The 12,295-nt window shown below is 50.7% G+C and overlaps 2 protein-coding genes across 10 annotated transcripts in view; one reads left to right on the top strand and one right to left on the bottom strand.

The window, feature by feature from the left end:
* The first annotated feature begins 657 nt into the window (after positions 1 to 657).
* Positions 658 to 5,506, top strand: TCP11 (t-complex 11). The gene is made up of 6 exons (XM_075442911.1): positions 658 to 706; positions 878 to 940; positions 1,180 to 1,310; positions 1,632 to 1,816; positions 2,269 to 2,444; positions 4,018 to 5,506. The coding sequence occupies exons 1-6, from the start codon at positions 658 to 660 to the stop codon at positions 4,317 to 4,319; spliced, it is 906 nt and encodes a 301-aa protein (XP_075299026.1). The 3' UTR covers positions 4,320 to 5,506.
* Positions 5,507 to 5,551: 45 nt separating this feature from the next.
* The window catches only part of ANKS1A (ankyrin repeat and sterile alpha motif domain containing 1A), a 112,210-nt gene continuing 105,466 nt past the window's right edge, over positions 5,552 to 12,295 (bottom strand). For 8 of the 9 annotated variants that reach the window (XM_075443113.1, XM_075443104.1, XM_075443106.1 and 5 more), the window contains one exon: positions 5,552 to 11,781. In XM_075443113.1, coding sequence (XP_075299228.1) covers positions 11,662 to 11,781 — 120 coding nt within the window. In that variant the 3' untranslated portion in view covers positions 5,552 to 11,661. The remainder of the gene's footprint in view (positions 11,782 to 12,295) is intronic. The other variant, XM_075443105.1, reaches the window with a different exon arrangement.

The raw sequence follows: 12,295 nt of genomic DNA, 5'->3' as shown, positions 1-12,295 counted from the left end.
ATTACGATTAATTGGCTGCTCGAGGCTGTGCTCCCGGCCGCCGCGAGGTGTCAGCCGCGCGCCGTGGGACCCCGCGCTGCGTGGGCGCGGCCCGTGGGGCCGGGGCCGGGGCCGGGTAGGCCAGGCCAGGCCAGGCCAGGCCAGGCCGCTGCCCGTGGACAGACCCCGTCGTTGTCACTCTGCCACGTAGAGATCTGTCCGGGAATTGTTTTAAACCCTCTGCTCCTGGGAGGTGTTTGCGTTCCCTCACTCGTTCGCTTTTATTCTGCTTCTCCACAGCCCGGCCCCCCCCCACGTGCTCTTTCCACGAAGGAGCCACAGTGGAGAACGGATGGCGTTTCCCGACAGAACTGCGCTCAGCAGGGACTTCGGACCGCCAGCGGCCAGCTTCCCCCCAGAAGGTGCGGAGGTATTCAGGCGTGGCTTCTTTCTGTCACATTGCGGAAAACGTGGGAGAATGGGGGAAGGAGGTGGGTCTGGATCTGACTGCAGAATTAACAAGACAATAAGATAGCTCCTGAAATTAAAAAAAAAACAAACAAAAAAATAAATGGAGCTTGTGATTTACTAAAAAGTTCTTAAATATGATGACTGTCAGATCTGACTCACTAACATTGAATGGGTCCAGAGGCTACAGCTGCGTAAGACATCTTTGACATGCACAAAGCAGACTTTTCAGTGAAGATCTCCTCTGAGGTTCCTGCATGTTAGCTGAAGACGCGTTGAAGTGACTGGCAGTCTCTCATCACAAAAACAAGCACTCGCCAGAAAAACGTTCTGTTGATTTTCTCTGAGCACTTGGGGGGTTTCCTTGAAAAGCGCTATGCTCTTTTTACCCCTCGGTTAAGACAGGTGAAGTGCTGCATTTGATGAACAGGGTTGAAAGGGAGGAGCTCTACTTCAGAGAATTTAGGTGGAGATTTCCATGAGATAGAGAAAGGTGAGGTGCATTGCTGCTGGGTAGGAGTAAAGACTCGGGGAAGAAAATGCCCACGGATTTGAGCTGCACCGAAAGCCGAGGGGAATGGTCCCATTGAACGGAGAGGCTGTGTTTGTCTGATGTTAATAGAAAACCGCTCCCCTTTCTCCTTTGTTAGCCTGGAAAACAGAGTGAAGGAGACGTTGCACAAAGCCTTCTGGGACAGCCTGGAGGAACAGCTCTCTGCTAGCACGCTGCAGGCTCAGACCCCCCTGCACGCTGGCTGGGGGCTGTCTGCAGTAGCACAACTGTGCCAAGTCTCGGGTCCGTGCTAAATCGAGGATACTTGAATCTGCTCTGCTGGGAGCCTGGGCAAAAGGAACACCCTGAGGTAAGAGAAGTGCTTGGATACCTTTACAGCTTTTTCATAAAGACGTACAAAACGAACAAGTGTACCACTTCTACATCTTCTGTAGAAAGAACTGGCCAGACTCTCTGTGCCCTCTGCACCGTGAGCCATTGCACATGGCTTTTCCCTATGTGAAACAAATTGGATTTTTCATAAACTAAACCTCCCTGCTGCCAGGCAGCTGCCTTCTCCTCAGCTTCCTGGGGCTGTTACAGCCCTGCTCCATGGCTTGAGAGCCACTGCGTTACCACAGCTGCTGTTTCCACACCCCCAGGCTGGTCTGGTTTCCGTTTCTGTTCACAGACACTGTTTATGGATCAGGGCTGGCTGCAGCAAGCACAAGCACAGGTGAACCAGCTTGCCATCCTAGCTGCAGTGCTGCTGGTGACCAGCAGCACCTGTGGAAGCACCTTAGGTGGCTCACCTGGGTTTGTAGCGAGGCTGAAGTGGGTAACAAAGGTCCTCTTGGAAGGGCTGTCTTGTACCTGGTGGGTTACTTGGAATTTTCTTTTCCAGAAGGAGAAGAGTGAGTATGCAGGCACTGGCTGGTGGTGGCATGAGCAGCAGGAATCTTCCCTGGGAGATTGAGAGGATCTGAGATCCAAATAGCAGCCAGGTCTGCTGAAGGAGCCGGGGAAGCCAGCCAGCATTTTGAGCTGGGAGCTAACTCTCTAGAGCAATTGATTAGATGGGAAAATTAGTAGTGCTGATCGTTAATTTCTTGAGTCAGCCACTGGGCAGCCTACTGCTTGCCAAAGAGCGGGGAAGGGAAGCTTGGTGCACAGGGCTCTGGCTGGCTGTTGGTTGCCCTGTGCTAGCTGGCTGCCATGGCATGGTGCAGGCGCGAGGAGAGACCTCCCTCCTTGCTCTGTGCCTGCAAGACCCCTTGCCCAGCCACGGTGATTCGCAGCCTGAGTGCATGTACCTTTGTATCATTTAGGTATGAAGAAGCTTTAGAAAACATCAGTGACCAAGCGCTCCAGGAAGTCAGCAGGGCTCTCTCACAGCGGGGTTACGCTGCTTTGACCACCGACAGACAGGCTTCCCTGAAAGGCCAGGTAAAAAGCAGCATGGACAAGGACAACGCAGTCCGGCATGTCATCGCTGAGTCTCTGAGCTTATCTCTAACTCGGATTTGAAGCCACTTTGCACTCTCAGGCCACAGCTTAGGTTTAGGCTGATGACTCTGGAGGGTGCAGGACAGGTCTAGGATCAGTACTACCAAAGCAAACTCCCTGTGCTGAGCAGAACTTGAGGGTGGGAGCCGAGTTCAGTGTCTGCCCCCTCCACCCAGCCTGCACAGGAGGGGAGGTCAGGGGAGCTAGGTTTAGAAACTGCCTTCATTTTCCTGTTCCACCCTGAAATGCTCCCAAGCAGTAATTGCTTTGAAAAACCTCTTAAATCCTCCCATCCTTGCTAAAAGCTAAACAGGCCCAAGTGCAAGGTCTGCTCCTAGGTAGTGTTGCAATCTTCAGGCTAGCATGTAGAGTGAGAGCTTAATCACTGGCTGCAGTGAAGCACCATGCTAAGATCTTTAAATAATATTTATCCCTAGAGAGTGCACTGCTTGGTATTCAGCTAACCAGCCGCCCTGTAATGCTGCTCCATCAAAATATTTATTCAAATGGTTTGGGTAAGAGCTGGTTATTTTGACCTTTTATTAGTACTCTGAACGCTAACACTGCATCAGATTGCAGTGCCACAGGCAGCGAGTACACTGCAGGAAAGATTATTTCCACATGGAAGACTAGCTTTTATCAGCCATGAAAATAAGGTGAGGCTCTTCCTGCCCACCGCTTCATCTAGCTAAGTATCCTTCCCAGCCCCTGTGGACTCCACCACACTGTTTATTTGGGTTTATTCTTTCCGTGTCAGAGCAGGCTATTTTGTTTTAACGTAATTCAGAAGGCTGAATTAATAGCCTAAACCAAACCTCGATAACCAAACCTCCAGGCTGGGCAGCGTGTGACAGCAGTGACTCACCGACGGTGTGGCACTAGAAGCTGCAGAACTAGACAGCCTTCCCCCCCGCTATGTCTAAAAATCAAACCCGTGCCTTGCCTGCACTCTTGGCCACTAAAAACATTTTCTACCTACTCCCTTCAAGTGCGAGAACGTCTGACGCAGCCGGGTAGGTGAATCTCAACTCTGTGTTCCTCAGAGAGGTTTCTTGAATGCTTTCAATTTCAAAATGCTGCTGTGGCTCACAAGAGAAATCCTGAGCTCTGAAGTTTTATATTCCATTATGCTTCTAACATGCCTGACGCTTGAATGCAGTACAAAAGGTCTCAGAGTGAGTGAAAAATCTTTACTGTTGACCTGCTCCACTTTCATGCTGGGTTTGATGGATTTGAGTGTTCTTAAGTCCTTCAGCCCAGTACCGCAGCGAGAGCCACCGTTAGAAGCAGCTACCCAGGACACAGTGGCACCTGACACTCGAGTACTCTCCTTGTGTCCCACAGTTTCACCTCGGTTCCTGTGCTGGACGCTGTTTCATTCCCTTAGGATCTGGAAGAGGAACTGTGTCCCTGAGTCGATCCAGCGCGTTACTTGTCCACAACACCCTGCCAACAATATGCGGCTGTCCTCAGGTCTGCTCTTGACTGTGTGAGCTAGCCTTTGTCTCAAAACTAGCTTTCTGGGCAAAGGCTGATTATTTAGTTTATTTTCATGCTTTTGCTCCCTACAGAGCAGCAGATTCATTCCTTCCTCCGCCTTTTCATTTCTCCCGATGGACAGAATTCTCAGAAAGACTTCCCAAAGGGCCTTGATGCCATTCAGGAAGAGCAGCTGGAAGCTGGGCGCAGCTTCGGAAGCGTGATCCACCACAACAGGCAGGTGTTTGGACCTTACTACTCGGGAGTTCGCAAGAAAGCGCTTCTCCCAGGCGCAGAACCAGACTCAGACGCAGGGGTGGATTCTTTCTGGTCATCTTCACCACATTCTGGGACAGGGGTGGAACGCATTCTCCAGTCATGCTTCAGCTTATAAAAATCAATCAGACAAATCCACCGGGGCCTGCACTGCTACTGGGAAGTGACTCTTGGCACGTCAGTATCTGAATAAACCTCTCGAGTACAAGAGGTAGTGCCTTTTTTCCCCAAAAAGCTATTTGGTGGGGAAGGCAATGGGATGTGGAGTTCCTGAAACTGCCATGCAGGTCAGGCTTTTTTTAATCCAAGGTGTTAATTCTGCTGTGGACCTGTAACCTGCTTTGCTGAAACATTAGTCCCAGCCCAGGGACGCTGTTTGCATTTGATAAAGCCATGTGGTATTTAAGATCATTAAAACTGCTCAGTATATTTCAATGGTAGCTTGAAAACCTGACTTAGTGGATTATTAGAAATGGAACATATGGTATAAATTTAGCAATCCCTGGAGTATTTAGTATTTTACATCAGCCAGATTTTACTTGACAGAAAAATCTGAACTTTAACCTGTATTTAAATGTCTGGATTTCTCGCTCTATTTTTATATAATGAAAATGTCCTACTTCTTGGCAAGCCAAATATCTTTTCTGGGTAAATACTCATACAATGGCTGCCCAAACTGCTGCAGTTGTTACATGAATCAGTGGCTGCTGTGCTACAGGAAAGTGATGTTAGTGTTTATCATCAGTAAATGAGGGTCCTGACAGTCCCCCGTGGAGCAGTCCTTGCAGATGCCCATCAGCGGGGCTAAAAACGAGCTTTTCTCACCACGACGCGGAGAACAGACACAAAGCGGCTGGAGACTGTCATGCTAGAGACAGGTCTGTCCTTAACAGAACACGTGGATGCGTTTTTATCTATAAATTAGTTTGTTTCAGAATAACAATATTCAATATTTGGGGTCATTATGACTAATTGCAAAAAGAGCAGCTTCAACCAAAGCGACTGCTCGGCAGCCAGCACTCCCCGCCCCGCATGTCACACGCGACAGCACAAACCCGAGCTCCGCTGCCCAGGAACTACGGCAGGATGGCTCCCACCTCGTCGGCCTCCTGCGCTCTGCTCCCACAGCACCGCATCTCTGCGCGACGCTCTGACGCGGCCTTGTTCCTCACGTGGACGGAGCCGGGGAACGCAGGCGCAGTGCTCGGCCGCGCTAACCGAGCGCCCCGCTGCTGCCTGCCCTCACGCTGCTTCTCCTCCCTTGGCAGGTCGGGTCTGTTAGACGGGGACGAGAGCAGCAGCGCTTCAGCAGAGATGACCAGGAGCTGGAGGTGACAGTGACAATGGGGCGAATGTGTGTCTAAGTTTGTTTATTAATTCAGTCTGTTCTAAGTTGTACAATTATGAAAACAACAAAACGACTGCTGGAAGCCCAGGAATATTTACAATCTCGCCTTGTTGTAGTGAGGTCAGTCTATGTTGTTGCACAGATTGGTTATGTTTGGTACCACAAGATGTTTAAAATTCAGACAAATTTGAACAGATTAACAATTGTATATACAGGAAATAAAAGGAAATTCAAGTATCAAAATACAGACAGATTAAATAACATTTGTATTACAAATCAGTCCCACTGCCATACATCACAATTAGCAAAAATGTCTACATTGCAAACTGAACTCGACTGTTCTCTGCCCTGTTAGGGAATCTCAGGTTATTCTTCCACGGGTAGGAAAAATGTTTGAGCTAGATTGACTTTGCAAGAGCAGCACAGTTACTTCCTTTTGGAAAAAGAAAATAAAACAAAAAAAAAGCAGTAAGTAATGCCAATATGAGACCTAAAAGAGAGACCTTTTGCAACAAGACAGCGTTGCAAACACCATGCTTGCTCTAAAATAAAGATCTGATTGCCTGGAAGTGAGGCGAGCAGAAGAAAGCCAGGGGAAGTTCTGCTGCTAGGGACGTCTGAAGTGGGGCGGAAGGAGCGTTAAAGCAATGGGCTCCACTTCAGCCGCACACAGAACGGGACGTGTTCGGAGGGACGATTTGGCATTGGTCTGTGTCGCAGCAGCCTGGTGAAGGTACAGACTTTTCCCTAGAGGCACATCCTGGAAGGTGCCGTATCTTCGCCCTGCGAGGGGGACGGACATGTACCCCGCAAAAGTTGCATAATTTCTTCTAAAAAGAACAATGCCAAAGCACGTTCAAAGACAGCCGAACAGCTAAGATTAGGGTTTTTTTGTAAATACAAAATGAAAAAGGATAAAGCAGCTTCGATTTGGAAAAAAATCATCCCCTCTTACATAAAAAAAAAAAAAGACGACATCAACTCTGCATCTCAGTTGACCTGTCTTGAGTTCTCAGCCTGGACTCGTGCCATGCACACAGCAAAGTCTGTAAAATCCAGTCTGCCCTTAAAGAGGGGAGCCAGGCCCCGGGCAGCACCACCTTGCCCCAGGCAGGGATGCAGCAGGTGCATTTTGATTCAAAGTCTTATTCAGCACCAGAAATTTTAGGGCACTTTCCTCCAGATACCATGAAACCCTGTAGGGAGAAAGAGCCAGAATACTGTGCCGTGGCTGGGTTAACGGACTGCTGGGAGTCGGGGATGGGCATGGCCCAGGATCGGTCTCCAGCGTGCAGGTACCTTGAGAAAACCCATTAAAATAAAAGGGGAGATGCACTGCCAAAACAATTGCTTTGTCTGTGACGTGAGAAAGAGAGTATCTGGCTACAGAACTGCTGGGTCACTAAAGACAACCACGGGGTTACATGCGGGGCTGGGAAGGACCACCAGGGTCGCAAGCCCGGACCCCTGAAGATTGGAGTCTTCATCACCACATCGCCTCCAAGCCAACCTTCGAAAAGCTCATGCATCAGACAAAGAAAGGTGTCCCTCCTCCCAAGCAGAGGTTCAATTTGCAATCTCTTCAGAAAGATTTGTTGCCAACACACCAAATATTTACACTTACACCAGTATGAATTGCAACATATGCAGAATAAGGAATGTTAGGTTTCCTAAATTCATCAACTTAAAAAAAAAACACCTCTCCACTTCCCCCTCCTAATCATTTACAGGTCTATGCCCTTGGGATTACGGTTCACTTCTCTCCCAGCCTTCCTGGCTGGAGAGACTAAATGAAATCCTGACATACAGCAGCAACCGGAGTTAAACAGAAATCATTTGGGCATATCATTTTAGTAAAGCAGCAGGGTACCACCTCCCCAACCATCGCAATGCCTGCCGAGATCGTAACGGATGCTCTGCGCTAACATTTTTGCGTCTGAAGAATTGAAATCACAACCATTTTAACATCTCTCCCTTGAGGGGAACAGCTGTGTGGAAACACATCAGTCACAGCCAAAACTACTGTTAAATACTCTGGTAATTTGGAAGGAAAAAAGCAAGCACACAGCACCTTCGAGGTGGTGGTACCTGGGGACAGGCGGGGCCGAGCCATCCTCAGGTTGATATGATTGATCCTCAGGTTTGGATTGTTTCAGTGTAATGCCCAAAATTTAACTCCTTATTTGTTCATCTTCTGAAACTCTTGCACTAATTAAATAACGAGCTAGTATCAAAAAAGTGCTAAATCACAATTGAATATACTTAAAAAAACAACCCCACCCCTTCAGGGCATAACTGCATCTAAAACCAAGCCGGGTGCACAAGAGGCTGGAGAAGGGAGTCGTCTCCAGGTATTCAGTGCGTCAATCGGCAGAAATTGTGTCCTTGCCCTAGAAGTGTCAAGTATTGCATCGCAACAGTTCTCTGTAGGGGAAGCAAGCTTTGTACCGTCGGTAATACTTGGCTACGACCACTCTGGCGTGGAAGATCCTCTGCAGACTCCTTCCCTTAAGTTCTTTCCATTTGCTATAGAAGCGCGGAGTAGCTTTGCAAACAAAGGGCGCAGACTTACCCTGCGAGGCTTCTCGCACTGGAGGAAATTATTTCCAAGAATTTGGCGTTCTCTACTGTTCACCCAGAATTGAAGCAGATTTAAGTACCGTTAGAGATGTGCACACCACTCCCACTGCTAAGACTTTCTATTGTACTCCTTGCCGGACTGCGTGGATTCTCAGTAAATAAGGATTTTTTTTTTTTTCTTTTCCTCAGCAAAAAACTGCAGTGCTACATTTAAACTGTGAACTGGATTTGCTCTGTATCATTTCACACGTTAAAAAAAGCAACGGGTCGAAAGACGTTTGTCTCAGACTAGAAAAGGCGACATCGCTCTCGGCCTTGGAAGTCTCAGCTTTCCTTTGCTAAACGCGGCGAGAGCTGCTTCGCTCAGCTGGTGGCTGGGATCCCCTTCCCCCCTCTGCTCGGGAGCCCTCACCGAGCAGCCATGCACCCACTCCGAGGCAGACACCAGTGCCAGATGGAGATGATCTTCGTGTCAGCAGGCCACTGCTTCTTAGGTCTCTGCCCCGTTACTACATTTCCGTGGTAGGAGACAGCTGCCCGGAGATCAGCTTTTCAGAGGCAAACAGAAAGGAAGATAATGGAATGAATGATTTCCGAGTCATAGACAAAAACATGCGCTGGGAAAGACGAGGCGAACGGCCAGGAGATGAGACATAGCCGTGAGGGTTACGGACACACAGCGGAAGCTCTGTAGCGTGGGCACGGCCGCCTGTGATCCCAGCTGGGTTTGGATGGTCACCCTTAGAAAGGCACATGCTCCAGTGACCCGGGCTCAGGAGGTGCGGAGCAGCCTGCCCTTCCCTGCTGCAGGCACGGCGAGACGAGAGCTCCGACCTTCTAAAGCCAGGCGGACACATGGGCAACCGCATGGCAAATGCTCACACGCAGAAACCACGCTACCATCGCCATCATTAATTCAGTTTCCGAAGGATATAAAAGCCCTCGGGGCACTTTTAGAGCTTGGAAAGATGCTGGTCAAACCCGGAGCCAACCTCTGGGAGCACCTCAGACACAGCAACATTCTGCTGCCCACACGCAGCACGGCCTCTGCTTCGGGGGTCCTTGGGCTCTGCGCTCAGGCGCTCCATGGCATACGAAATACATGTACTAGATCGAGCTTCCTTTTTTTTTTTTGCTTTAAAACAATCCTTTTAGTCCTCTCACTTGGGTTCTCACTAGCCTGGCCTTTATCTTGAAGTCAGTTTGCTGCTCAGTGCCATTAAGCCACCAATGACTTGAGAACAAACTCATTCCTGAGAAAGAGCTAAATAAAGATGTTGAAACATCAGATTTCACCACAAGTCTGGGGAAAAAGAAGCTTTGAGGCAACAGCTCTCAAGGCCCAGCAAAACTCGGACAAGCTTGTCCTAGCCCCTAAATACCAGGTGTATGGATAACCAGGGCTGCTGCTCTGACTGCTCCCCGCTGATGCCAACTGGTGATCGCAAAGGGACATTTGGGGTGAATTCTAAAAGCTGCTTTGGAAATGGAGCTTTACTGGAGATCTGAGCGCTCCCCTCTTCCCCACTTCTGTCTAAGATGTCCACGCAGACACCTCATGCCGCGGTGGAGCAGGGAGCTGCCGCCCACCTCTCCTCACAGCTCTCCAGCAGACCCACCGTCACCACCGGCTCTCCAGAACCAGGCTGCGAGGGGATTTTTCTGAGATGCGAAACCCGCGGTGAGTTCAGGTGAGATCAGCGAGCTCTGTGCAGCCCAACCACCGTACGGCTGCAGCCCCTCTCCCTGGACGGGAGCGACAGCCGCTGCCTGCCAGGAGCTGGGCGGGGGCCAGGACGCAGCTTTGCTACGAGCCCGTCTGTGCGAGTTCAGTGCTTCATCTGCAGAGTGAGCGAGGTGAGCGCTGGGGGTTTGCTGCCACGGTGTGGAACTCGCTGCGCCTTTCACTGAAGGGTCTTAAAACTGCTCGGCAAATGGAGCGAGCCTCTCTGCCCCGAGCCGTGGGTAAGTACGTCCCCACCCTGGACACGGGGAAACTGAGGCAAGGAGAGGCGAAGTCGCTTGGACGCACAGCAAGTCAGGGAGAAGCAGCACCGGGGCAGCAGTCCTGCCTCCTAGCGCTGTTACTCATCAGATCCTCCTCCTCCTCCTCAGCTTCATCTCGGTGAGCTTTGCAAATGCAAGCGAAGGAACCAGGGGTAGGGCCACGGGTGGCTCGCTGGGGCTTTCACGGGGTCGTGAAGGGCCGTATGACATTCCCAGACCTGTCCCAGCTTTGCTCCCACCTGGGCCAGGTGCTCTGCGGTCTCCAGCAAAAGACTCCCAGTCACATTCTGGAATTAAAAGCAGCTTTTACTGAGATACACAGAAATGGGGACGTTTTCCCAGAGGAAAAACATGCGCACTGAGCAACTGCCAGAAAAGGCAGCGGTGCCCATTGCAGGGCCATCTCCAAGCGCAGTCCTCACTCCCGAGGACAGAAGGTGACAGATGTTTCAAGATCCCTATAGCCCTCATCGTGCAATGGTTTTAGACTGAAAATCAGCTTTGGGATCGGCAGCAGACTGATTTCAACCAGGTTTCTCCCTTCGGCAAAAGAAGTACAACTGCAGCAAGCCCACTGAAGGCAGCAGAGCTCCGTCTGCTTTCTCAGACCTCTCAGCGCGCAGTAGCCAGCCCCGCTCTAGCACCCTGCCTTCCCAACACGGGGCTAACAACATGTGCCTTTACAAGCTGAACCTCTTCACAATCTGCCAAGTGAGACCTGCGCCCACAGCTCACGAGAAGTGTGGCGAGTGTAAACAGAAGGGCTACGAGGGGGGAACAGATCCTACAAGGGACTGAAATGCATGCAACCAAACGGCACGGTGTCTCCAAGAGGGGACAGAGCTCACAGTGGGAAAGATCACACCCCGGCCCCAACCAGCACTCCCATCAGAGCAGGTTTTCTGCTCCAGGCTTCGAGGGGAGAGACTGTGGGCAGGGGCCCTGTGAGGAAATCTAGCGAATGTGTGTTATTTGCAGACAGCATCACAGTGGTTAGTGTCGATTCGAACGGCAGGTAAGAAGAGGGGTGAGTTCACTGGAACAGTACACAGCCGTGGCTCAGTTGGGAAGAAGAGGATCTAGGAGGAGTGAGTGCGTGCACCGCAGAGACAAGAGGCCTCCATCAGTCCAAGGATAAGAAGGTGAAATAGAAAAAAAGGCCTGGGGAGTGTCACGTTGCCCCAGGGATTCACAGTGCCAGAGCAAGGGGAAAGACGTGAAAACGGCAGGCGGCTTCCTGGATCCACATCTCCGACTCCCCCAGCCTGCTCCCCTCTGCACCCCCCACCTCACAGGAATCTAACAGCGCGTTACCCTTGTTTCCGAGTAAGGAGAATTCACAGTGTTCAGCAGTGATCAGGTACAAAAGCCGTTTAAGTCTACAGTCTCCTAAGTGCTGCTGCCTTTGACGTAGTGCCTACGCGGGGCTCAGTGCGAGCAGCTGGAGGAAGAGGGAGTTTAGAACAGCAGACAGATCAGATCGCAAAGGCACGGTTAGACTGGGTGGACACGGGGTGTGTTTGCTTTAGAAGATAGTGGTCTCATACTTAGTGCTGAGGGTCCGCTTGGAGTCCTGTTTGGGGTCCACGACCCAGGAGACACTGGCATGAGACTGGGAGTCTTGGTCCACTTCAGGGGGCTCCAGCTAGAAAATAAGGAGAGGAAGGGCATGTGAGGTCACCCATGCTTCTGGGAAGGAACAAGCGGGGATTCAAAGCACGGAGAGGCTGCTGCTCTGCCTAACGCCTGTCCCCAAAACGCGCGCGTGTGCAGGGGAGCGGCTCTCCCTGGAGAGGCACTCGAGTCGTTCACGGCTAAAACATGTCTAGCCGCGTCAGTCTCAACCCAGCACCCTGCGATGACTTCCCGAGTCAGGCCTGCGAGCCCTTGTTACCATGAGTGACAGCTTCGCTTCATCTCACAAACAAGCACGAAAAATTCAGCGCTATTAAAAAAACAAAAAATAGAGGCAAAGGGAGAGAGAGGGAGACAGCTCCAAGCAGGTGAGCTCCCACGTGATTTACTCTCCTGGTCAAGCCAGGCTCTTTCATCTTGTCCTCCTAAATCAGGATCCTACAGGAAGGTTAACAACACCACAAAGAGCAACGCAGTTAGTCGAGAGCTGCCACTCGGCATCACCGGGGACGGATATGAGCGGT

Source organism: Opisthocomus hoazin, chromosome 25 (genome assembly GCF_030867145.1).
Source record: "Opisthocomus hoazin isolate bOpiHoa1 chromosome 25, bOpiHoa1.hap1, whole genome shotgun sequence".
NCBI lineage: Eukaryota > Metazoa > Chordata > Aves > Opisthocomiformes > Opisthocomidae > Opisthocomus > Opisthocomus hoazin.
Note: the sequence above shows the minus strand (reverse complement) of the source record. Positions and strands in the feature narration are given on the sequence as shown.